Here is a 25,059-nt window from a genome sequence, read left to right as displayed (position 1 = left end):
ATTAAAAAATAGGCAGGAGTCCAGCTGGTGTGGCTCAGTGGTTGAGCGTTATCCTATGAACCAGGTTGTCACGGGTTCAATTCCCTGTCAGGGCATGTACTCTGATTGCAGACTTGATTCCCAGTGTGGAATGTATACAAGATAGCTGATCAATGATTCTCTCTCATCATTGATGTTTCTATCTCTCTCTCTCCTTCTCCTTTCCTTTCTGAAATCAATAAAAATATATTTTAAAAAATAGACAGGAGACCTGAACAGACACTTCTCCCAAGAAGACATACAGATGGCCCACAGATACATGAAAAGATGTTCAACTTCATTAGCTATTAGGGAAATGCAAATCAAATGCGTGATATACCACCTCTCACCTGTTAGAATGACTATTATCAACAAGAGAGGCAGGCCTCTTCTTAACCTGTTTAGTGCACTATAGATATTTTTTTAGAAATAGTGTAAGATTTATCTTGCCAGTTTCATGTTTATTTAATTAAAAAGGCTGTGAAACATATGAAGGTTAATTTTTAAAATAATGTTAATGGCTAACCCGTTTGGCTCAGTGAATAGAGCGTCAGCCTGCAGACTCAAGGGTCCCAGGTTCTAATTCTGTCAAGGGCATGTACCTTGGTTGCAGGCACATACCTAGTAGGGAGTGTGCAGGAGGCAGCTGATTGATGTTTCTAACTCTCTATCCCTCTCCCTTCTTCTCTGTAAAAAAAAAAAAAAAAAAAAAAAAAAATATATATATATATATATATATATATATATATAGCAATGTTAATGAAGTTTTCCAGGTATTTTACCTTTTTCTGTTTTCCATATATTATCCCAGTAAGATAAATGAGTAAATCAGAACATTCAAAACTCATCTTTAAAAATTGTGGTAAAATATATGTAATATAAAGTTTACAATTTTAATAATTTCTGAGTTTATAGTTCTTAGCATTACAAGCATTCACATTGTTGTGCATTCATCACCATTATTCATCTCCAGAGTTTTTTTTTAATCTTTTCCAACTAAAACTCTTGCACCCATTAAATATTAACACCTCATCTCTTGGCTCCCCCTAGCCTCTGGCAACCATCATTCTACTTTCTGGCTCGATGAATTTTACTACGTTAGAATCTCCACAGAATCGGAATTATACAATATTTATCCTTTTGTCACTGGCTTATTTTACTTAGCCTCATGTCTTCAAGCTTCATTCATGTTTTAGCATGCTTCAAAAAAATTTTTTTAAGGCTGATAAATAATAAACTTTTTTAAAATTGATTAAAGTATTATATATGTGTCTTTATCTCCCCATTTCCCCCCAACGCTCCCACTCATGCCCTCACCACCCTGTTGTCTGTGTCCATTGGTTAGGCTCATATGCATGCATACAAGTCCTTTGATTGATCTCTCCCTTTTACCCCCAACATCGCCTACCTTCCCTCTGAAGTTTGACCGTCTGAAGGATGCTTCTCTGTCTCTGATTCTGTTTTTGTTCATCAGTTTATGTTGTTCATTATTTTCCATAAACGAGTGAGATCTTGGGATATTTATTTTTCTCTGACTGACTTATTTCGCTTAGTATATTGCTCTCCAGTCCCATCCATGCTGTTGCAAATGGTAAGAATTCCTTCTTTTTGTGTAGATGTACCAGTTTTTTTTAAGCTGATGGGCACTTAGGCATGGTAAATTGTGCTGCTATGAACATAGGGGTACATATATCCTTTCTGATTGGTGTTTCTAGTTTCTTGAGACATATTCTTAGAAGTGGGATCACTGCGTCAAATGAGAGTTCCATTGGTTAGTCCATTTTTTAAAATGATCCAATTAAGTGTTAATGTGAAAGTAATATTAAGAGGTATTGCTTTCCTTCATTTTTCTAACAGAGTCAGCATATTCCATTAGCACCTATTCAAAAGCTTGAAGAAGCTCTATATGAATACCAACCACTGCAAATAGAGACATGCGGACCACAAGTTCCTGAGTTTGAGATGCTAGGAAGACTTGGGTAAGTGCCCCAAAGAACTTCTCATTGAGTAGCTGATGTTTAGTGCTTTGTTTTTACCATTTTGAGCTGACACACTAATGTTATTAAATTTGAGTTTATGGAAGTTTATACTTTTTTATAAAAAAGAATGGTGCTTTGCCCAGCTGGTGTGGCGTGAAGGAGGCAGCAGATCAATGGTTCTCTCTCATCATAGATGTTTATATCTCTATCTCCCTTCCTCTCTGAAAGCTATAATAAAAAGGAATGATGCTTAATACTAAGTTAATAGTTTTTTGTTTTTTTAAAAACTATTTCGTTACTATTTTTTGGGATTGACATTGGATTGTATTAGTTCCCTTTTAAGGCTTTCCTTGGCAACCTTATTGAAGTAGCTGTTCATTTTCAACTCACTGCGTATTTTTTAGAAAGAGGGCTTTAATTTAGTCTGTAGTAAGCCAGTAAAAATATGAGAGTTGAGCTCCTTATCATGAAAAAGAGTAGATTTACTTACTGTCTGCTGTATACAATGAAATAGTATTATGAGAAATGAGTCACAAAATACATTTTGTGAAAAGATATATTGTAGAGCTGGCCAATGACTCAAAAGTTATATGCATCCATTTTGAAAATGAATGTGGGATTGTGTCTTTTGTGAGGTATAGAGATGATCACAGTCTTTCTCAGGAGTATAGGTAGGTGTTTGTAAACAGGCACAGACTTTGTTGGATGGAGCAAATCTATTTTGTTGTGGTGTTTCAACATAGATTATTGAATGAAAAGATCCAGTATTGGTTGTTTTCTAACAAAATAAAATGTAAAGTTGTAATGTGAATAGAAAATAATTACTATGAAACCAAGTAATTAAAAAAAAGATCCTAACAGCAAAAACAAGATAGATGAAAAAATAGATAAAATCAATATGAGTCTTCAAAATAAAAATCAAAGTCTTGAAGATGATACATGGTATTTTGCATATGACCATGGAGGCTCCAAGGGCAAATTACTATTAAAATGATAGATAATTTACTTATTTGCGATTTGGTAGATCTTATGATTTTCTTTAGTTCTGTGTGCTCCTAACGTCCTGCAATCTCCAAGCATGAAGCCAAGGGAATGTGAAACAAAATCTAAAATGCCATTTGAGTCTGAGATAACAAATTCATAAAAAAATTGCCCTAAATACTAAAACTGTAGCTTGAGGAGACAGTCAATATAAGGTTGTATGATGTAAAAAGTTATAAGTGAAATAGACATTGACATCTTATCTCTTAAAATATTTACTTTTAAGTATTTAAAATAGTACTCCTTTGTTACATACTGTTTTTCCAATAATTTTGTTATCAAAATTACATTTGAAAAATCATAGAAATAGCCTTGCATAATAACAATGCACAAGTAAAATGTATGAAAATAATTAATACAAGGGGGTAAAACTCTGCTATTGAAATGTTCTTATACTATGTGTGGAGTGGTATAATAGTATCTGGAGATAGTCTATAATAAGTTAACGATGTTTAATATAAACCTTAGAACAACTACTAAAAATGTAAAACCAAGTGGGATAGTCAATAATTCAGTATCAGAGAAAATAATAAGATCATAGAAATACTCCGTTAATGAAATGGAGGGCAGGAAAGGGAGGTGGGGAGGAAATATATGGGACAATTAAGAAACAAATAGTATGGTGGCAGATTTAATATTAATGATATCAGTAATTACATTAAATGCCAAAGTTCTGAACAAACACCATCCAATAAAACTTTCTGAAATGATGGAAATATTATGTCAATGCTATTGAAAATAGTAGCCATATGTAAAATGTTTCTACAGAGCACTTGAATGTGTCTAGTGCGATAGAATTGAATTTTAAGTTGAATTCTATGGAGAGCAGCAACAGCATTCAGATAGGATCAAGCCTCGGACTGACTTGTGGCAAAGCCACATACAAGTTCCAGCTTGGAGGGCAAAGCCCACTCAGCATGGTTATAGCCAAATGATGTATGTAAGCTTGACCTTATCTAGTAGTCCGACCCTGCCGTCCTAGGTAGCTGAGGGATGTGGGCTGTAAGGGGTGCAGTAAGTGCTTGATCGAGTTCAGATGGCAACAACAGGAAAGAAGCAGATTTGGAATTTGCAAGAACATTGTAAACATCTTGCCCTTGTTTTGCTTTGTTTGATCTGATTATGAAATAAAGCTTTAGCTTACAGGCTGGGTCACTGTTTCCTCATCTAGGCACAATGATCCACCTGGTCCCAACTGTATTCTCTTGCCTGTTTTCTTTAATCCTTCACTGCCCCTGTTTAGGTTCACCCCTGGCCGTGCTGTTAATTTCCAATATGATTTAAATAAACACATATGGCTGTGGCTATCATATTGGATAGCCCGGGATCTAAATACTCCAAATAATAAGCTGAGTTTATCAGATTAGATTTTTAAAAGTGATATTATTTGAAGCCATAGACTTTCTTATTTTTTTTCTTACTATTCTAGATGTAATTTAGAAATTATAATTTTGTTATAATTTTCAGAAATATTTATAGAGAGACTGGAGAAGTTGCCCTATGAAATGACTTTTCAGAGAATGATTTGTCATCCTCAAAGGTGCTGCTCTTAAGGTACCAGGAATATTAACTTGAGATGCCTAAAGGTGTAATTATTACATACCTGTCCCAAGAGTTGGTCCACATCTTTGCTAGAAGATTATATCTAATAAGTTCCAGTTATCCCTTTACAGCAGGTTTTCCCCCTCTAGCTTCTATCCTCTTTCTTTTTATTCCATTCTATATTATGTTATTCTACAGAGGGAACAAGTTTAATTTTCTGTAGAGGCAAATAGAAAAAAAATTAACTACCTCTTTTTCATTTTCTTATATCTGCTCTGAAATCTTTATGGCGTGAAGTTAAGAATAATACACTTGTACTTTCACTTTAGTTGGTGCAAAACCATGGATGCAAGCACTTTCAAAATAATTTTAATTATATAATTTTTAGGGTGGATGACATAAGGTCTTGGGAGAATGCCTCCTAAAAACTATGTTTTTGTCCTCATGTTTAACTTTGACTAAGGATAAAATCAAAAGTATATTGCTATGAGGTTTTAGGTGGTTTTCACTGAGATCTTTCCTAATGTTAGTTAAACTTGAGCAGTAGATGAAGACTAAATGAGAATCTCTCATTCAGGAGGGTATTATGAATATATAGTTAAGATTGCACTGACAGTACTTTTTGGATTTGCTGAAGGCAATATATAAACATGTTCTATTAATTCTGTGCCAGTGGGAGCAAGCATTGGGAAAACTTAACTGCTAATTGAAATTCCCCAGACTATGACTTTAGTGGTTAGTAAAGTCTCATTGATTGGCACTGTGAGACTGTCTTTGTAATCATCAACTGGCTTTCTAGTGAATATTTTACTACCTTCCACCCAAAGAGGAATTATTCCCTTAACTGATATAAGTTATAAGCATTGTATGGGAGGGGGGGGGGGGCAATGGTAAGATATGTACACATATAAAATTTTAATAAAAAAAAGTTATAAGCATTTATCAACTTCATTCATCAATTTCAAAATTATTTAATCAGCTATCACTACTGTTTTAATAGATATGTGCTTTATTTTACATGAGCTGTTCATTTGTGAGCATATTATAGAACTATGGAAAATTTTGTTTTATAAGATAAAATGTAATCTTCAAGCAGGATATATATTTTTCAGTTACCTTTTTAAAAAAATCTTTATTGTTGAAAGTATTACAGATGTCCCCATTCTTCCCTATTGCTCCCCTCCACCTGGTTCTCACCCAGTCCCAGGCCTTCACCACCCTATTATCTGTGTCTATGGGTAAGGCATATATGCATAGTATAAGATCTTTGGTTAATCTCTTCCTACCCCCACCTCCTTTCCTCTTGGATTCCTCAGTCTAGTTCCATGTTTCTATGTCTCTGATTCTATTTTATTTATCAGTTTATTTGTTCATTAAATTTCCTATTCACGTATTTTGATTTAGATTCAATTGTTGATAGATACGTATTTATGGCCATTTTATTGTTCATTTTTTAAATCTTTTTTCTCTTCCTTCTCCTCCTCCTCTTTTTCTTCCTTCTCCTTCCCCTCTGCTTTTCTTTGCTGCTTTTAAGATTCTCTGTCTTTAACCCTTGGCATTTTGATTATGATGTGACTTGGTGTGGGCTTCTTTGGGTTCCTCTTGTTTGGGACTCTCTGGGTTTCATGGGCTTGTAAGTCTATTTCTTTCACCATATAGGGGAATTTTCTGTCATTATTTCTTCAAATAGGTTTTCAATATCTTGCTGTCTCTCTTCTTCTGGCACCCCCATGTTGCAAATGTTGGTACACTTGAAGTTGTCCCAGGACCTCCTTATACTATCTTCATATTTTTGGATTTTTTTTTCTCTTCTGATTGGGTACATTTTTGCTTCTTCATATTTCAAATTGCTGATTTGATTCTCAGCATCCTCTACTGTTGATTCCCTGTAAATTATTCTTCATTTTATTTAGTGTATCCTTCATTTCTGGCTGGTACTTTTTCATATCTTTGAAATTCTCACTAAGATCCTTGAAAGTCTAATTAAATTCCTTGAAGCTGTCATTAAGATCATTGAACAACTTAATAATTATTGTTTTGAGCTCTTTGTCTAGTAGTTTGCTTGCTTCCATTTCTTTCATTTGTGACATTTTCTTTTGTCTCCTCATTTTGGCTGCTTCCCTGTATTTGTTTCTATGTATTCAGTAGAGCTGCTATGTCTCCTGAAATTGGTAGAGTGGCCTTGTGTAGTGGGTGTCCTGTAAGGCCCAGTGGCTCAGCCTCCCCGGTCACCTGAGCTAGGTCCTCTAGTTGTACTCCTATGAGGGCTGTGTGCAGTTTTGTTGTAATTGAGCCTTGATTGCTGTTGGAATCACTGGGAGGAATTGACCTCCAGGCCAATTGGCTGTGAAGACCAGCTGTGATTATAGTGGAAGCACTGTTGTGCAGTAAACACCCCTATGAAGCAGGACTTGCTTTAGTGGGGCTTTGGTGCTCACTGAGTCTGTCCCTTGAGTGTGTCGCTTGTGGATGTGTGGAGTTGTAATCTGGCATGGTCTGAAGCTGTCCATTGGGTGCAGTGGCTCTGGAGTCTCCCCAGAAGTGCAGTCAGCCACTACCTGGGGCCAACCCAAAGGAGCTAGAGAGCGATCAGTAGATGGCTACTATTTGTATTGGGCCAGAAAGTGCTCAGGTGAAGCCCAGGTGTGAGGCAAGGCAGGATGGTTCTATTGCCAGGTCTTGAGATAGGATTGGGACACGCTGACACCAGCTGCTGCTTGTGATGTTGTTACAAAAATTTCATTATGTTTTCTAACTGTTTCTTGCTTAAATATACTTTTATTTTGTGTCAAGCTACTTTACTGAGCTCTAATAATTTTAATTGTTCTATTAGGTGAATATCTGGAGTTTTATTTGAAAGTCAGTCATCTGCAAAAATGATTGCAGTTTTTGTGTGTTTATAATATATAACATATACTTTGTTTTAATTGTGAGGGCATTACTAAATTAACTGTTTTTTACTGGCCATGACAGCAGAATGTCTTTAGTATCTTTTTTTTTTTTTTTGGCATTTGAATTAGAAATCAACTCACACATCTAACATGAACTTCTTGCTTAAAGTTTCAGTTTGGCTCTAGTCTGGTAAGTTTTACATCTTTTTTCTGCAATCATGGAAAAAATTATGTTTCTGCTTGAAGCAGTTGTCAAACAAGCTTCTTTCATCGACAGTCAGACACAGGGCAGCTGAATGAGGCTGTTTAGTCTAGAGTAAATGCTCACGAGATTACAAGGTCACTAAGGAAATGTAATTATGCAGCTGATTCCAGAATAGTCTTTCATAGTAAGGACTTTAAGAGTATTAAATCACAATATTAATTTAAAAAATATATATTTTCCAAAATTAAGCTCAGAAAGAAAAGCAGCACCAAATAATTATCATGAAATATAATTTTAATTCAGATTTTTTAGGACCCTAAAAAAACAAGTTCAGTTTGTTATTAGAATTTGGTCAATTCTTTCCAAATCACTATAAAATTCCTTAGCCCCTGTATTTCAGTAAATATTGGGAAATGAAATCTCATAGTATTTACCTCATGTTAATTGAGAAAACAATCGGTAGTTAGCACTTCCTTTATTTTTGTTATTCATAAGATTATTAGGCACTTCCTGTGCCAGTTTCTTTTCTTCTAGCTACTGAGAAAATAGCAATGAGCCAAAACAGAGAAAATAAACACCTGCTGTCATTAAGTTTACATTCTTCTGGGGTGAAACCAGCAATAAAAATACATGAATGAATCTGTTAGATAGTAATTAGTACTTTGAAGACAAATACAGCAGTGTAAAGGGAAATATAGTGATTACAGTAAAGTGCTATTTTTGTAAAGGTAGTGGTGGAAGCTGTTGTAGGATGATATTTGAACCAAAATTAATTAAGCAAAAAAGCTAATCATGTGATATCACAGGGGCAATCAGAAGGAACTGGTAAGTGCAAAGACCCTGAAGTGGGAGTGTGTGAGGAAGAGAAAGCAGGATAATGTTAGAAGCAGAATGAATTGGAAAATGACAGGAAAGGAGGTCAGAGGGGTAGCAGGTTTTTATGTAGGAGGCAGGCTGAGCCCAATTAGATCATGTCCAGATTTTTAGATAATGGTCAAGACCTGGGTTTTTACTTTGATGGGAAGTCATAGGAGAATTTTGGTCTTGGGTATATTACTTAACTTAGAAACATCTGTAATAGGAGAATTGATGGTAGGATGAAAGCAAGAAAAGTTGTAGCAGTCTTGGTTAAGATGGTAGTGACTTCTAATACTAAGCCAGGGCTAAGCAGTAGAGTTGAAGTAAACAGTGATAGCCCAGTGATTGTAAAGGTGAAGAAATAGAACTTAAATTCTTGGAAGATTTAAGTTCTTGAAAGCTTGTGTTTAAAGCTTTCACCTGGAGGACATTTGAAAACTGATAGAATGAATCCTAAAGAAACAAAGATATGAACAGTATTAAAATTTCTGGAATTTATTGTGAATAGATGTTTATCAAACTGTCAGACTCATTTTTATTATTATTAAGATACTAGAGGCCCGGGGTGTCCCTCAGCCTGACCTGTGCCCTCTCGCAATGGGGGAGTCTCCGGGGGATGACTGACTGATGGCTTACAGTCTTAGCACTGCCATGGAGGTGGGAGAGGCTCCCGCCACCGCCACTGCGCTCGTCAGCTGTGACCCCAGCTTCTGGCTGAGCAGTGCTCCCCCTGTGGGAGTGCACTGACCACCAGGGGGCAGCTCCTGCGTTGAGCATCTGCCTCCTGTTGGTCAGTGCATGTCATAGTGATCTGTCATTTTGTCATTTGGTTGATTTGCATATTCGCCTTTTATTTTTTACTAGAGGCCTGATGCATGAAATTTGTGCAAGAATAGGCCTTCCTTCCCCCTGCTGCTGGCAGGCACCTGGGACCTGGGCTTCCCTCGCAGCCCTGGCTTCGTCTGGTCCAATTAGCATATTACACTTTTATTATTATAGATTATATAGGATTTCCTAGATGCCCTGGCTGGGAGGCTCAGTTGGTTGGGATGTTGGCTGGTACACCAAAAGGTTGCCGATTCCATTCCCAGTCAGGGCACATACCTAGGTTGTGGGTTCAATTCCCCGTCACGGCACCTCTGGAAGGTAGTAACTGATCAGTGTTTCTCTCTCACATCAATGTATATGCACCTCATACTGTTTTTTTGTTTTGTTTTTAAATATATTTTATTTATTTTTTTACAGAGAGGAAGGGAGAGAGATAGAGAGCTAGAAATGTCAATGAGAGAGAAACATCGACCAGCTGCCTCTTGCACACCCCCTACTGGGGAGGTGCCGGCAACCAAGGTACATGCCCTTGACCGGAATCGAACCTGGGACCTTTCAGTCCACAGACCGACACTCTACCGCTGAGCCAAACCAGTTTCGGCTGCACCTCATACTGTTGCAGCAACCTGGTTATTATTTAACAGGAAAGGAGTGAAAGGGGAGACCAAATAGTATAGGCATACCATTTATGTACTTTTCCAAAAAGTTACATGTAATATTCCCAAGTTTGTCCCCCACTGATTTATGGGGGAAGGGACTAGACAAAGGCAATTTAGACGCATGCCAAAGTAAGGTCTAAGTGACTTGGGAGACTGACTGCTCAACAGTCACACCTGGAAACAAATAATTGGCCAGGATGGACATGACCATTGCAACCTCGAAATATGAATATTTAAATTTCTAGACAATGAATTGAGCGCCCTCTCTCTCGCTCTCTCTCTCTCTCTCTCTCTCTCTCTCTCTCTCTCTCTCTCACACACACACACACACACACACGCATGCATGTGCTCCAGTGCTCCCCTGTGCACACATGCTGCATGGCCATGTTGGGCTCTACACATGGACTGATAGACTTTAATCTGGCCTAATTTGAACCACAATGGCTGCATCATCAACAGACACTCTGGACACTGGCTCTCTTTCTGGTTCTCCCAAACTCCTAGCTGCCCCTTTTTCAGGACTGGTTTGGGGGAATGGGACATTGCAACCCAAGGGATGTAACTCTACACCAATAAAATCTATCACCTCTAATAATCCCTTATGGGCTTCTGAAAATTATTTCAGCTCCATCCCAAAACCACAAAAACAGTGGAGGATCCCCACTCATTTACTCCTCTAGCAGCCTACCTACCAGCCTATGGTACTTATACACTTAAAAACTATAGCAAGTAAGTTATGATACAAAACAACATAAAAAAATGTTGATGTGTTCTTTTAGCAAAATTAGTCCAAGTTCTTGTCTCATGTTTTGTTGAGTGAAATCCATCCTGTTTAATGGCAGACTGGATGAGAATATAGTATTTCCTTTCTGCCCTTAAAAATTCACGAGTGACTGCCAATGGGCATCAGGAATTTGTTTTAGGGTGATAAAAACGTTCTAAAGTTGGTTGCACAACTCCATAAATTTAATAAAAATAATTGAATTGTACACTTAAGAATATATAGGATATATTGGTAACTCACTGATTTTTGAGAAAACTCACACAAGATATTGTCATAGCCTCTTAAGAGATGAAGAAAAAAAAGCAATAATTTGAGCAGTGCAGTAAAAAAAAAGAATTGATATAGTTTTGATTTATTTAACTATTACATCATTTTTCATGTGAGTTAGTCATTCTTTTGCTTATTATTCTTAGTGTTTTTTTAAGCATTGTAGAGAATAATTGAAATAGTAGGATGATAAAACAATGTTTCAAGCTATAGTAAAAATAAGGTCACTATGATTTCATAATCTAAATTACCTACATAGTAATTTAATTATGGCAATTTAGAATAATTTTATTCTATTTTTAAACAGTTTTACAATAAATGGCACATATTTAAAATGCATGGTTTGACGAGCTTTGATTATGTGTACATACAATTATGACATCTTCACAATCAAGGTAATGAACGTATCATCGGTTCCAAAAGTTTGCTAGTGTCATTTGTTAATTTCTCCTTCACATCTCTCAGACCTTCACTGATAAACTACTCATGTGCTTTCTATAACTAGATTAGTGTCCATTTTTCAGAATTTTAGGTTCCTTGGCTGTGGCACTTTTTCAGACTTTCCTAAGATATGCCAACATTTTGAGTGGGGTTATTAAATCAATAGATCAATTTGGAGAGAATTGGTTCTGTTTTAAAAAGAGTCTTCTGGCCAAAGCCGGTTTGGCTCAGTGGTAGAGCGTCGGTCTGCGGACTGAAAGGTCCCGGGTTCGATTCCGGTCAAGGGCATGTACCTTGGTTGCGGGCACATCCCCGGTAGGGGGTGTGCTGGAGGCAGCTGGTCGATGTTTCTCTCTCATCGACGTTTCTAGCTCCCTATCTCTCTCCCTTCCTCTCTGTAAAAAATCAATAAAATATATTTAAAAAAAAAAAAAAAAGAGTCTTCTGATTCTTGAACAAGGTATATTTTTCCATTTATTTAGGTCTTCTTTAATTTCTTTCAGCAATGTATAGTTTTAGTGTATAGGTTTTATATATAATTTATCAGATGTATCCCTAAGTATGTTATATAAGGTTATTGTAAATGGTTTAAAAATATTTTTATTTATGATTGCTTATTTCTGGAATGAGGAGATAGTTAAATTTTGTATATTGATCTTATAGCCTACAACCTTGCAAAATTCATTTGTTAGTTCTAATAATCTTTTTTAGACTCATACAAATAATCATGTCATCTGCAAATGCTCTCTTATTAGTAATATTATAAACTTTAGGCTTGTCACAGCCTCTTCATTTCTTCAGCTCTTTATCACTATGAAATGATCCTCTTTTTTTTGTTTATTTGTTAATTCTTACCTAAGGATAGTTTTTGTCACTGATTTTAGAGTGTGTGTGTGTGTGTGTGTGTGTGTGTGTGTTTTGGTGGAGGAGATGTGAGAGAGAGACATTGATTGGTTACCTCTTGCACCTGCCCAAGCTAAACTGGGGATGGAACCTGCAACCCAGGAATTGAACCCTCCATCCTTCAGTGCTTGGGTTGACACTCTAACCACTGAAGAACACCGCCATGGCTAAAACGATCCTCTTTATTCCTGGTAATATTTTTTGCTGTGAAATCTAATTACTTTGATATTAAAATAGCTATTTCAACTTCCTTTTGACTAGTGTTAACATGGTTTGTTATTTATGTTAAAAATATAATGGGCTTTACTTGTTATTTTTAAATGAATGATACTTGACTCTTGACTCTTGAACAGTGTGGGAGTTAGGTGCACTAACCTCCCCCTCACTCCCCCCGCCCCCCTTTGTGCAGTTCAAAGTATGTGTATAACTTTTGACTTCCCCAAACTTAACTATTAATAGCCTATATTGACTCGGAAGCTTTACTGATAATATAAACAGTCTATTAACATATTTTTTTATGTTAAATGTATTACATAACTATTCTTAAATAAAGTAAGCTAGAAAAGCATTTTATTAAGAAAATCATAAGGGCCTTAGCAGGATTAGGTCAGTGGATAGAGCATTGGCCTCTGGACCAAAGAGTTCCAGTTTACATTCTGGTTAAGGGTACGTACCTTGGTTGTAGGCTCCTTCCCCACCCCGGCCCTGGTTGGGCTCCTGCAGGAGGCAACCAACCAATATGTTTCTCTCACATCGATGTTTCTCTCTGTCTTTTCATCTCTCTTCTAATCTCCCTAACCAAAAAAAAAATCAATGGAAATATATCCTCCTCAGGTAAGGATTAACAACAACGAAAAAAGAAATCATAAGGAACAGAAAATACATTTATAATATTTATTGAAAAAAAGTTCACATATAAGTGAATCCATGTAGTTTAAACCTGTATTCTTCAAGGGTCAACTATAATAAATATTTTTCAAATTTTTAGCTTTAATTTTTAATATGGAAAATATAGGTAGATATAACCCATCTAAACAAAAGCTTTTTGGGAGTCCTCAGTAATTTTTAAGAGTGTAATGAGGTCATAAAGCCCAAAAGTTTGGGAATTGGTAATGTGCTATTTTTTTTCATTAGATATGCAGCTTTTGTATTAATCATCTGTTTATTCATCAATTTATTTATCAGGTGTTTATTAAATCCAATTTATTTTTAAGAAATAAATGTTTATAACACATGGTTTTGATCATCAAAGAATTCTTGATATAGAGTCGAAGATTATTATGGTGTGTAAATAAATACCCTGTTTCTCCGAAAATAAGACAGTGTCTTATATTAATTTTTGCTCCCAAAAATGCGCTAGGTCTTATTTTCAGGAGATGTCTTATTTTTCCATGAAGAAGAATACGGTACACATTTATTGTTAAATGAAAATAAAGGAAATTTATTACCTGTATACGGTACGGTAGTACGGTATTTGTCAACACAAACCAGACAAACTGTGAATCCTACAGTATCAAGAATTTACTCATTTATTCAATGACAATCATATCATCATCTTCTGGAACATCATCATAACAATCAAATTCCTGAATTTCCTAATGAATTTTTTGTGACTCCATTTCTTTCAGAATCAGTGGACCAAATCTCTCATGTATCAAGGTGGGGAGAGGGGGAATCACTTAAAATGACACAGGGAGGATCAGAGGGGGGAATCAAAATGGCACAGGAGAATCAGGGGGGGGATTACCATTTTAGTAACCCCTTTTGATCCTCCTGTCTCATTTTTAAAAATATATATATTTTATTGATTTTTCACAGAGAGGAAGAGGAATAGAGAGCTAGAAACATCGATGAGAAAGAATCATCGATCAGCTGCCTCTTGCACACCCCTTACTGGGGATGTGCCCGCAACCAAGGTACATGCCCTTGCCCGGAATCAAACCCCGGACCTTTCAGTCTGCAGGCTGACGCTCTATCCACTAAGCCAAACCGGTCCTGGCACTCCTGTGTCATTTTGATTGCCCCCTCTGATCCTCCTGTGTCATTTTAAGTGATCCCCCTCCCCCCACCCCTGTGCCACTGAACACCTTCACCAGACATCCCCCCTACCCCTTTATCAGACATTTACCCCCTTGGGCATGCCTGGGGATTGTCACTGGGCTTGCTGGGGCCTGGATCTGGGCTGGAGCAGGGTCTGCCACTGACTGAGAACCTTCAGTCATCATGAGGGCAGCTGCGAGCATCAGGTAGTCTCACCCGAGACAGACCAGCACTCACCACCTTGGCCGCATCCTGTCTGCTCTAATCCTCCTGTTCTTCTGCACGCATCTGCGAAAGTCTCCTCCTCTCTCCCTCCCCATGCTCACCGCTCACTCTGCTCACTCTGACCTCCGCTCTGCCTCCACACAGCAGTGACATCAGGACTCTGCGTAATGTCACTGGTTGCTAGATGCCAGTCGGGGCGGCCCTAGTGACCAGTTTATGGTAAATTAATTTTCATTCTGAGACAGAGCCTAGGGGGGCCTTATTTTCGGGGGGATGCTTTATATTTCACTCAGAAGGAAACCTGTAAGTAGGTCTTATTTTTGGAGGATGTTTTATTTTCAGGGAAACACGGTAGGATATAATGCAATATGATATACAGCTCCCATAGTCTCACTGTGCTAAGCATACTGTAAAACAGCATAGATTTTAGTATTAAACATATATGGCTTCAATCCAAGCCATGTTCCTTTGCTATGAGAATTTATCTTCTCTGAACCTAACTTTTCTTATTTGTAAAATGGAGATGATAATAGAATGTATCTCTAAAGATTATTTTGATTATATAAATTTATTTTTCTTGGGGCATAGTACTTTTTATACTCAGAAGAGTTCAATAACTGTTCATTGTTATTGTTTTAATAGTAAAGAAGCTTTTAGAGATAGAGGTCAAATCTGGCTTTAGAGGCAAGGGAAGGGTTCATAAAGGTGGACATTTGTTGAATGAGTCTAATTTTGATTGATCAATAATAGGAAGTAGAATAAAGGCATGCCCTCCAGTAATTGGGATTATATACTGCCTGCACCTGATGAAAAATCAGTGTGATTAATGAATATCACCAGGATGAGATATTACCAATAGAAATAATGTCATCTATTCCTGTTAATTTATCAAACATAAGATGTAATAATACCAAACTATTAAACTATTAAAGTTATCACTTTAACCTTTTAAAAAATAATATATATATATATATATATATATATATATATATATATATATATATATATATATATATATATTATTGATTTTTTTTTTACAGAGAGGACGGGAGAGGGATAGAGAGTCCTGCACACTTCCTACCAGGGATGTGCCTGCAACCAAGGTACATGCCCTTGACCGGAATCTAACCTGGGACCTTTCAGTCTGCAGGCCAACTCTCTATCTACTGAGCCAAACCGGTTAGGACTATCACATTAACCTTTTAATGTAGGGATTAAGAGAACATACTCTGGAGCTTGTCTGTTTAGGCTTGAATATTGGGTTTTTCATTAACTAGTTTTAATACTCTGGGAAGTTTACTACTGTCTCTGTGTCTTAATTCCTCATTTTCAAAGTGTAGATAATATTAGTGTTTATCTCATAGTTATGAGCATTAAAAAATTAATAAATAATATGCCCTAAGAATAATACCTGGCACATGGTAAATACTACATGCATGTTAGCTATTTGAGTGACAAATGCTACCATTGGAGTTAACATTTGGTACTAGAAATATGGCCCTGGCTAGTTTGGCTCAGTGGATAGAGTGCCGGCCTGCTGACTGAAGGGTTCCGGGTTTGATTCTATCAATGGCACATGCCCGGGTTGTGGACTCTATCCCCAGTAGGGGGTGTGCAGGAGGCAGCGACCAATGATTCTCTCATCATTGATGTTTCTCTCTCTCTCTTCCTCTCTGAAATCAATAAAAAATATGTTTAAAAAGGAAATACTGCTAATATATAGTGAGCTCCATATATATTGAACTTTAAAGAATTTTTAAAGCTTAATTTCATCTTAAATTTGTTGATTGGTTTTGTTTGTTTTATCATTGTGACATCAAAATTTCATAATTTTTCATAATCATAATCTCATCCTAATTTCTCATTAAGTTTCATTTTCAGGTCAAAATTACTTTATTATAAAAACTATGTCTAATTATGGGTCATTTAATTGTCCTAAAGTGATTGGTATTAGTTTGATTCTTTTTCAAAATTGTTTTATTTTTAACCTAGGTACTGTTTCTGTTTATATAATCTCTATTTTCATTAAATGTTATGATTTTCAAAAAGCCTATTAAGAATAATAATACCCTGTAGTTCGTTTTCTATCCAAATATCAACATACATAATTTACACATATTATACCAAGCAGAATTATTTTCTAGTCAGTGTTCTGTAACATAAATAGTAATTAAGGAATGCTTGTTAAATGCTTAAACAGATAAGGAAGAAGTGAGATGAGTATGCGTGTAGTCTTCATCATTTATGTTTTGCTTATAATTGTTTTAAAGAACGCTTAGTGGAAAATGTTAAGTGTTTTAGAGGCAGTTTAGAGTCTTGTAAATAATGATTTTAGTAATAAAATGTAGAACAGAAATTAATCATGTAAAGATTTGTATTCTCATTGTGGGTGATATGTTCATGCTTGCATGAAGTGAGGTTCTTTAAAGACATCAGCAAGAAGAGTCTCTCTTTTAATTAAATATTGGCTAGCCTGCCAATTGAAGGTACTGTAAAGTATATAATCACTAACTAATTCTTGATTTTTTGGCCAAGAACTCAGGAATCACAGGCTAGGATTCTGATAATTATTTGGAGGTATACAATGAAAGATTCTTGTTCTCTTAAAAACCACTTGCAAGTAGAGATAACTTTATTTTCTTTAGGTATATAGAAATTTTATTTCCATTTAAAGAGACTAAAGTTTTTTTTAAAAAGAAAACAATCTGCAGATTGAGCTGTTAGGAAATTATTAGAGGCTAGGTGCATGAATTCGTGCACTGGTGGAGTCCCTCGGCCTGATCTGTGTCCTTTCGCGATGATGTTGGAGATGTTGGAAGCCTGGTTCATGGGTTCGGCCTGATCCCTGCAGGCCAGGCTGGGGTACTCCACTGATGCACGAATCCATGCAGTGGGCCTCTAGTCTATCCATATAAAAGGCTAATATGCAAATTGTCCCTGCAGGAGTTTGGCCAGGAGACCGGGAGTTTAATCTCTCACTATGATGTGCACTGATAACTAGGGGCGGTGCGGAATGAAGGAAGGCCCCAGCCAGCAGCTGAAAGGCTCTGATTGGCTCTGATTGCTGGCCAGGCCTAGGGACCCTACATGTGCACAAATTTCATGCACTGGGCCTCTAGTATGCACTTAAGATCTTCAGTTAATCTCTTCCTTCCCTCCCATCTCTCCCCTTCCTTCTGAGATTCATCAATCTCTTCCATGCTTTCATGCTTGTGTGTTGAGCGTCTTCCCCCTGGTGGTCACTATGCATCATAGCTACTGGTCAAACAGTCGAACTGTCGAATGGTCGCTTAGGCCAGTGGTCGGCAAACTCATAAGTCAACAGAGCCAAATATCAATATTACAACAATTGAAATTTCTTTTGAGAGCCACATTTTTTAAACTTCTAACGCCACTTCTTCAAAATAGACTTGCGTAGGCCATAGTATTTTGTGGAAGAGCTACACTCAAGGGGCCAAAGAGCCACATGTATACGTATAGATGGGTAACTTGGTGACTCTCTTAACCTTTCATATTTAAAACATGTTGGCTCTTGGGTTAAAGAATCCTGCTAATTTGTAGTTATCATGTTCTACGATTTTAAGTTAGGTCTGTTTTCTTTTTCTGTCTCTTTATTAACTAACATATAATTCATGCTTTTAATTTCTCTTAATTCTTCTACCATGAATTTACCAATTAAATTATCTAGGATGAGAAACATTAGCTTTTATACAAACTATTGAAACAATTATTCAGTCCTGTTTTCAGAAAGAATAGAGATTATAACAATTTAGAGTTGAAAGAAGATGCAATAAACTACAGGGTGGGGCAAAAGTCGGTTTAGAGTTGTGAGTACATAAAACAGTTTATTCTTGAATTATTTATTAATTATTGTATTATTTTCCATATGAACAACTGTAAACCTGCTTTTGCTCCACCCTCTATACAATGTGTTAAGACAAGTATGCCTTTCTTTTTCTAAGTTTTTCCCAATTATTGGCGTCACATGTATGTAACTTTATTAAGAGCCTCTATTAAATAAATATGTTCATTGAGTTTTTCCCATTATACAGGCAATACATGTTCATTACATAAAAACTTTGAAAATATAAGTAAACAAAAGAAAAATTACACATGTTTCAATTATTGAGTTATTCTTTTCAATGTGCAAAATCATAATAAGCCATTAGTGGTCTCTACTTTCAGGAAATAATTACCTATGCTTTTTTTTTCCTTAGCATTTTATTATCTAAATGTCAACCTCCTCCTTCCTGGTTTGGAAGAAGCCAGTGTCACTACTCCTCAAACAAAAATCCAGCAATGAAAAACCAGATATTTGGTTCTGCTGGTACAGAATCAAAATATATTTAAGCTTTGCTTTTAATAATTTTCAATTATTTTAACATGATAAGAATGCCCAAAGTAGTCATTATTTTGATTTGAAGGTAATGTTACCATTTTTTTTTGTTTCTCTGAGTAACTGGTTTTAAATGTAAAAACATAAATCGTAAAGAGTGGGAGTGGAAAAATGGGGATGGTTTTCATTTGCTATAATTTCCTGTGAAACGTAGCTCTAAACAAGGCCCATATTTACAGAAGACAATATAGTTTTATGTACAGTGGTATATTCAGTACATTTTGAAATTCTTTAACCAGTCATCTGTATTTAATACTTTCATAGTAAATGTGTTTAATAATGCTAGGTGAAATTTAAAATAATTTTATAATAATTTTACAGTAGAAACACCAGTTAAATCAACCTTTTGGTAATAAATGTCGGAAAAAAATGAATCATTTTTGCTGCCACTGCAAAATCAATTGTGTAACTGTTCTTTTTAAACTGACTTTTACATTACTAAATTCTAAACACTACACTCCTGTAACTTGTCAGAAGCAGGTTTTGGTTAATAGATATTTTTGGTGATGTAATGGGAACTTTTGGCAGCGAGTCAGAATATAATGGACTGTGATTAATGTTTTAATAAGTACTTTTCTATTGCTCATGATGTAGAGGAGAAATGGTTTCCTGCTTGGATTGATAGGAGAATAACAGGTGTGCATATAGTGTTTTTTAAAAAGCATTTGAATATTTTTCTTAGAATAACTAATGTTTTTATATGATTCAAATTTCTTATCATAGGAAATGCATGTTATACAGAAACCTGCAGTTGATATGGAAAAATAAAATTAAGAGATAATAACCGAATGCCTATTTATTTTTTAGTCTTTTTCCCTTATTGAAGTCTCTGTAGTTTGATATTAGTTCTTACTATAAGCTGAAAGGAATTCAGGGATCTGCTTAAATTCTAGGGTATGTGAGTTCTGTGTCTCATTGTTTTAAAACATTCACAGTTCAGAATTTTAAAAACTTGTTTTGTTTTTTAACTTCTCTAAAAAGTTTTTGTCTTAAGGCCAGAAAGAACAGGTTGATAGTCAAATGGAAAAGTGATCATGTGAGAATTCTCTATTGCAAAGGCCACTAGTCCAACCTATAAACAGTAAAGTTCAGAATTTTAGAAAGTTAAATCCAAATAGATTTTATGTGAGCCTTGGAAGACAAATCAGAAGGGGTTTTGATTTGATGGGTTCATTTACAGTTTTCTGGTTCTTTCATTTTTCTCAATTTAATTTTGGTAACTTATACGTAAGAAGTATGCATTATTTATTGTTAAGTAAGAGTCCTAGGACTCAGTATAGAATATGATATATTTGGGAATAGTATTGTACCCTCTGCTTTATGTTTGTCTTTGAAATATATGTAAAATGGAGCATTTTTCTTAATGAACTCTTTTTTGGGAGAAAAATTAATAGTTTTCATCAGTTTCAATGGGATCTTGATCCCAATTAAGGATCTAGAGTAACTTTGGCATACATCAGAATCACTTGGAATTTACTTAAACACGGATTGCTTGGTCCTGCCTCCAGGATTTCTGATACAGTGAGATGAGAGTGGGGCCCCAGAATTTTCATTTTGAACAAGTTTCCAAATGATACTGATGTTGATTGGGGATACACTTTGAGAACTACTGGTATAGCCTTGGAAAATAGCCTCCTAGACCTTTTCCTATTTTCTTATATAATGTATATTTTACAAAAATACTTACGATATATTAATTTGTTACTTCTTTGTACTTACTGTAATTTTCCATATTTATCCATAGTATCACTTAAAATATTTCATATCATAATTTATTTAACCAGTTCTATATTAGACATTTAAGTCACTTTTTGTTTGTGGTTTTTATAAATAGATGGTTGCTAAATTTTTGTGTAATTTTCCAATTATTTTATTAGCAAAATCCCTGGATTGAAGGATAAACATGTTTTAAGGCCCATTTGAGGCCAAATGACTTTTAACATCTGGTAAACACCTGAACAGTAATAAATGTAATGACCACCACTTTAAAAGAGAAGAAATTTAAAAAGTAAAACAAAAAAAACCTCTGTGTTTTGGTTCAGTAGTTTCATCTTTTTAATGATGAAAACTTGTTTGATCAGTAGATTTTTCTAAGTTAAAAACATTTATTGTTAAAAACATTTATTTCAACCTTTGTAACCATAATTAAATTTCTGGAGAGTAATAATAGCTTTAAAAAATAATTGTGAGATATTTGCCTTGTTTTACTGTGTTGGTATGTCACATAAACATAGAGTTTACAGTTTACTCAAAATATATATAAATAAATTTGTGCCAACATTAAAGACCTATTCAAATTCAGTGCCTGTGTTTAAAAAAATATTGTACTCCATGTTTCCTTCTATCACAGCAAAATTGTGATGTAGATTAATGTAGGGATTTTTTTTTTTTCCTATCGAGAGCTTGAGTAAGAAAAATTAAATCAAGAGACATTGTTTTTGGATTTGAAAAAAATGAAATACTCTTTCAGCCAATTTTAAAATTAAGAGATAAGACCTGGCCGACCAGTGTGGTTCAGTTGATTGAGCATCATCCCATGCACCAAGAGGTGACCTGTGAGATTCCCTGTCAGGGCATTGCCCATGTTGCTCTCCCGGTCCCCAGTAGGGGGCAGCTGATCAATCTTTCTCTCTCACCATTGATGTTTTTATCTTCCTCTCCTCCCTTCCTCTCTCTGAAATCAATAAAAACATAAAAAAAATAAAAATAAAAATAAAGCCTTAGGTGGCTCAGTTGGTTAGTATCTTCCTGATAAGCCAAGATTGTGGGTTTAATCCCCAGTCAGGGCACATGCAAGAATCAACCAAAAGAATGCGTATATGGGTGGAACAACAGATATATATATATATATATATATATATATATATATATATATATATATATATATATATATATTTTCAATTAAAAATGCAAAAATTAAGAAATAGAAATATATTAAATCTCTCTGTTGTGTTATAAGACCATCTTGATAAATAGCATCCTCTTCCTCTACTCTCAAAGTACTAAACCTCTACGGAGATAAATAATCTCAGAGAGTGCCACAAATGTGATCACTGACAGGTGTCCAACATTGGAGGTCTTGTGTAAAGCAAGCCAGGGAGTGGGTGAGGAAGAATTGACAACTGGTGCACAGATTGAATGATCTTTTCCAGCATGTAAATGTGTTCCACTATGGAGCTGAACTCAGACATAAAGATACATTAACATAGCTGAGTGCAGCAAGTCATAGAAAAATGAATAAAGTATTATACAGGATGTTCATTCTCATTTACTTTATTTATTCGGACTTTAACCAACTTAAAAAAATAATATGTTTTTATTGATTTTAAAGAAAGAGGAAGGGAAAGGGAGAGAAGGAAACATCGATGTGAGAAAGAAACATCTTTTGGCTGCCTTCTACATGACTCCTGCTGGGGTTTGAGCCCACAACCCTGGGATCTAACTGGTGACCTGTCAGTGCATAGGAGGATGTTCAACCAACTGAGCGACACTGGCATAAACTATGCTAATACTTTTGGGAGGATTGTTAATGTTTTTGTTAGTGCTCTGATTATGAAGTTTGCATAGGTGTTGTGTGGACTTTCTAAATTCAGTTTTACCCATAATTTTAATGTATATATTTAGCAGAATGTGAGATCTTTCAAGAACAATATCATGTTATTACAGATATGCCAGTATAGAGGTAAAGGCCTCTGGTTCACTAAGTCAGAGTAGGCTCAGTCAGAAATAATTTAGCAATGGAGATTTTTTGATGCAGCTTCAGTCTTGATTGTGGACTTTAATCACAATGCTGTTTATTTGGTCCCACTCTCTGTTTAGAAACCTTAGCATTTAAAACGTCTTTTCCAGATATGAGGTGAATTCATTATCTCAGGAATCACCCTTATCTATAATAATAGAAGCATAATATGCTAATTAGACTGGACAGCTGAATGACCTACTGGACATCATTCCGGATGAAGCCGTTGCAGCGGGGAGCTGAGGTAGAGGTGGTTAGGGGCAATCAGGCAGGCAGGCAGGCAGGCAGAGGTGATTAGGGGAAATCAGGCAGATGAGCAGTTGGGGGCAGTCAGGTAGGCAGGTGAGTGGTTAAGGGCGATCAGGCAGGCAGGCAGCAGGCAGGCGAGCAGTTAGGGGCAATCATGTAGGCAAGCGAGCAGTTAGGAGCCAGGGGTCCTGGATTGTGAGAGGGATGTCTGACTGCCAGTTTAGGCCTGGGATCAGGCCCAAACTGCCAGTCAGACATACCCTAAGGGGTCCCAGATTGTGAGAGGGTGCAGGCTGAGTTTTTCTATAAAAAGTGTTCAAAAGGAGAAACAAGTTGTCTAATGTTGTGGCTTTCAAAGATACAATTCCTTCCCTGGACCTTTTCTTTATTTGCCTCTGGAAATGACCCTCAAGTTGGGATACTCACTAAAGCCTAGACAGAAAACACAGGCACATGCATTACCCATTTGGTAAATTTTATTATTCCCTGTCAAAAAAAAAAAAAAAAAATGTGGTAAAGGAAGAGTTGGATGGGCTTCTGTTTAGCTTTTGAAAAGTTGCAAAATGTTTTTAATCCCAAAAATAGAATACATTTCTGAGAAGCTATTGCCGTTTGCCCACATGTGTGCATGGTCCAATTATAGTATTACTTGTCATTTTGATTTTAACCATTCTAGTGAGTGAAAGTGGTATCCCATTGCAGATTTAATTTGTACTTCTCTAATGACTAATGATGTTGAGCAACTTTTTATATTCTTATTAACCGTTTAACATCATCTTTGTTGGAATGTTTATTCAGATCTTTTACTTGCTTTAAAATTTGGTCATTTGTCTTATTAAGTTATAAGAGTTCTTTATATGTTCTAGATACCAATTTGTTATTAGATATGTAACTTGTCAGTATTTTCTCCCCAAGTGTAGTTTATCTTTTCATTTTTTGATGGTGTCCATTAGAGTATAAATTGAATTTTGATGAAGTTCACCTTATCAATTCTTTTCTTTCATTGTGTGTCGTATCTAACACATCTTTGCCTAACTGAAGACCATGAAGATTTCCTGCTGTTTTCCTTTATAAGTTTTAACTCCTATATTTAGGTATCTGATCTATGTCTAGTTAAATTTTGTGTATTGTGTAATTTATAGATCCAAGTTCATCTTTTTTGCACATGGATACCCAACTGTTCCAATACTATTTATTGAAAATAATATCCTCTTGAAACCAAAATATGGTGGTTGAGTTTGTTGTCTCGCAGACAAAAATTTGCAGACAAAAACGGTGAGCGGAAGCAAAGTTTATTGAGTGAAGCCAGTCCTGGAAAAGCTGCACCTGGGATTCCAATGGCAGGCCAGTGTCTAGAATCAGTTCCATGTTGCAGCCGGGTGCAATTCAGTATCCAAGCTAATTAGGAAGTCCATTAGTCCATGTGTGGAGTCCCACATAGTCATAAACCATGTGGGTGCAAGGGAGCATATCTGCTGCCATAGGAGAGCCAGGAACCCAGTGCACCAGAGAGAGAAGAAGAGAGCATGCTTTTTTGTCTAGGGATGGATATATGCTTTGCTGGCTCCTGATGGGTCATTTAAACGAATTCTGGCTTAGCAACATCCTTGGGATTGATTATATGCCTCACTGCCTTGTGATTGGTTATCTGCAAACTGCCTGTCTTAACAACATCCATACATTTTATTTATTTGTGTACTAATTTATTTAATCTTTTAGTTATTTAAAAATATATATTTTTATTGATTTCAGAGAGGAAGGGAGAGGGAGAGAGAGATATAAACATCAATGGTGAGAGAGAATCATTGATTGGATGCCTCTGTATATCACATTCTGGGTATCAAGCCATAACCTGGGCATGTGCCCTGACCAGAAGTCAAACTGTGATCTTACGGTCAAAGGTCGATGTTCAATCAGTGAGCCATGCTGGCTGGCAGCATCCATGCATTTTAAAGCTGATGCCTCCTGTGTGCACCTTCTTTCTCCCCAGCTGG

General features: G+C 36.0%; 1 protein-coding gene across 1 annotated transcript in view; it reads left to right on the top strand.

The window, feature by feature from the left end:
• The window catches only part of MNAT1 (MNAT1 component of CDK activating kinase), a 150,799-nt gene that overhangs the window by 85,897 nt on the left and 39,843 nt on the right, over positions 1 to 25,059 (top strand). The window contains exon 7 of the mRNA XM_084883279.1: positions 1,876 to 1,997. Coding sequence (XP_084739405.1) covers positions 1,876 to 1,997 — 122 coding nt within the window. The remainder of the gene's footprint in view (positions 1 to 1,875; positions 1,998 to 25,059) is intronic.

This window comes from Pipistrellus hanaki (assembly GCF_964339955.1).
Source record: "Pipistrellus hanaki genome assembly, chromosome: 1".
Classification (NCBI taxonomy): Eukaryota; Metazoa; Chordata; class Mammalia; order Chiroptera; family Vespertilionidae; genus Pipistrellus; species Pipistrellus hanaki.
This window is presented reverse-complemented; position numbering and strand designations above follow the sequence as displayed.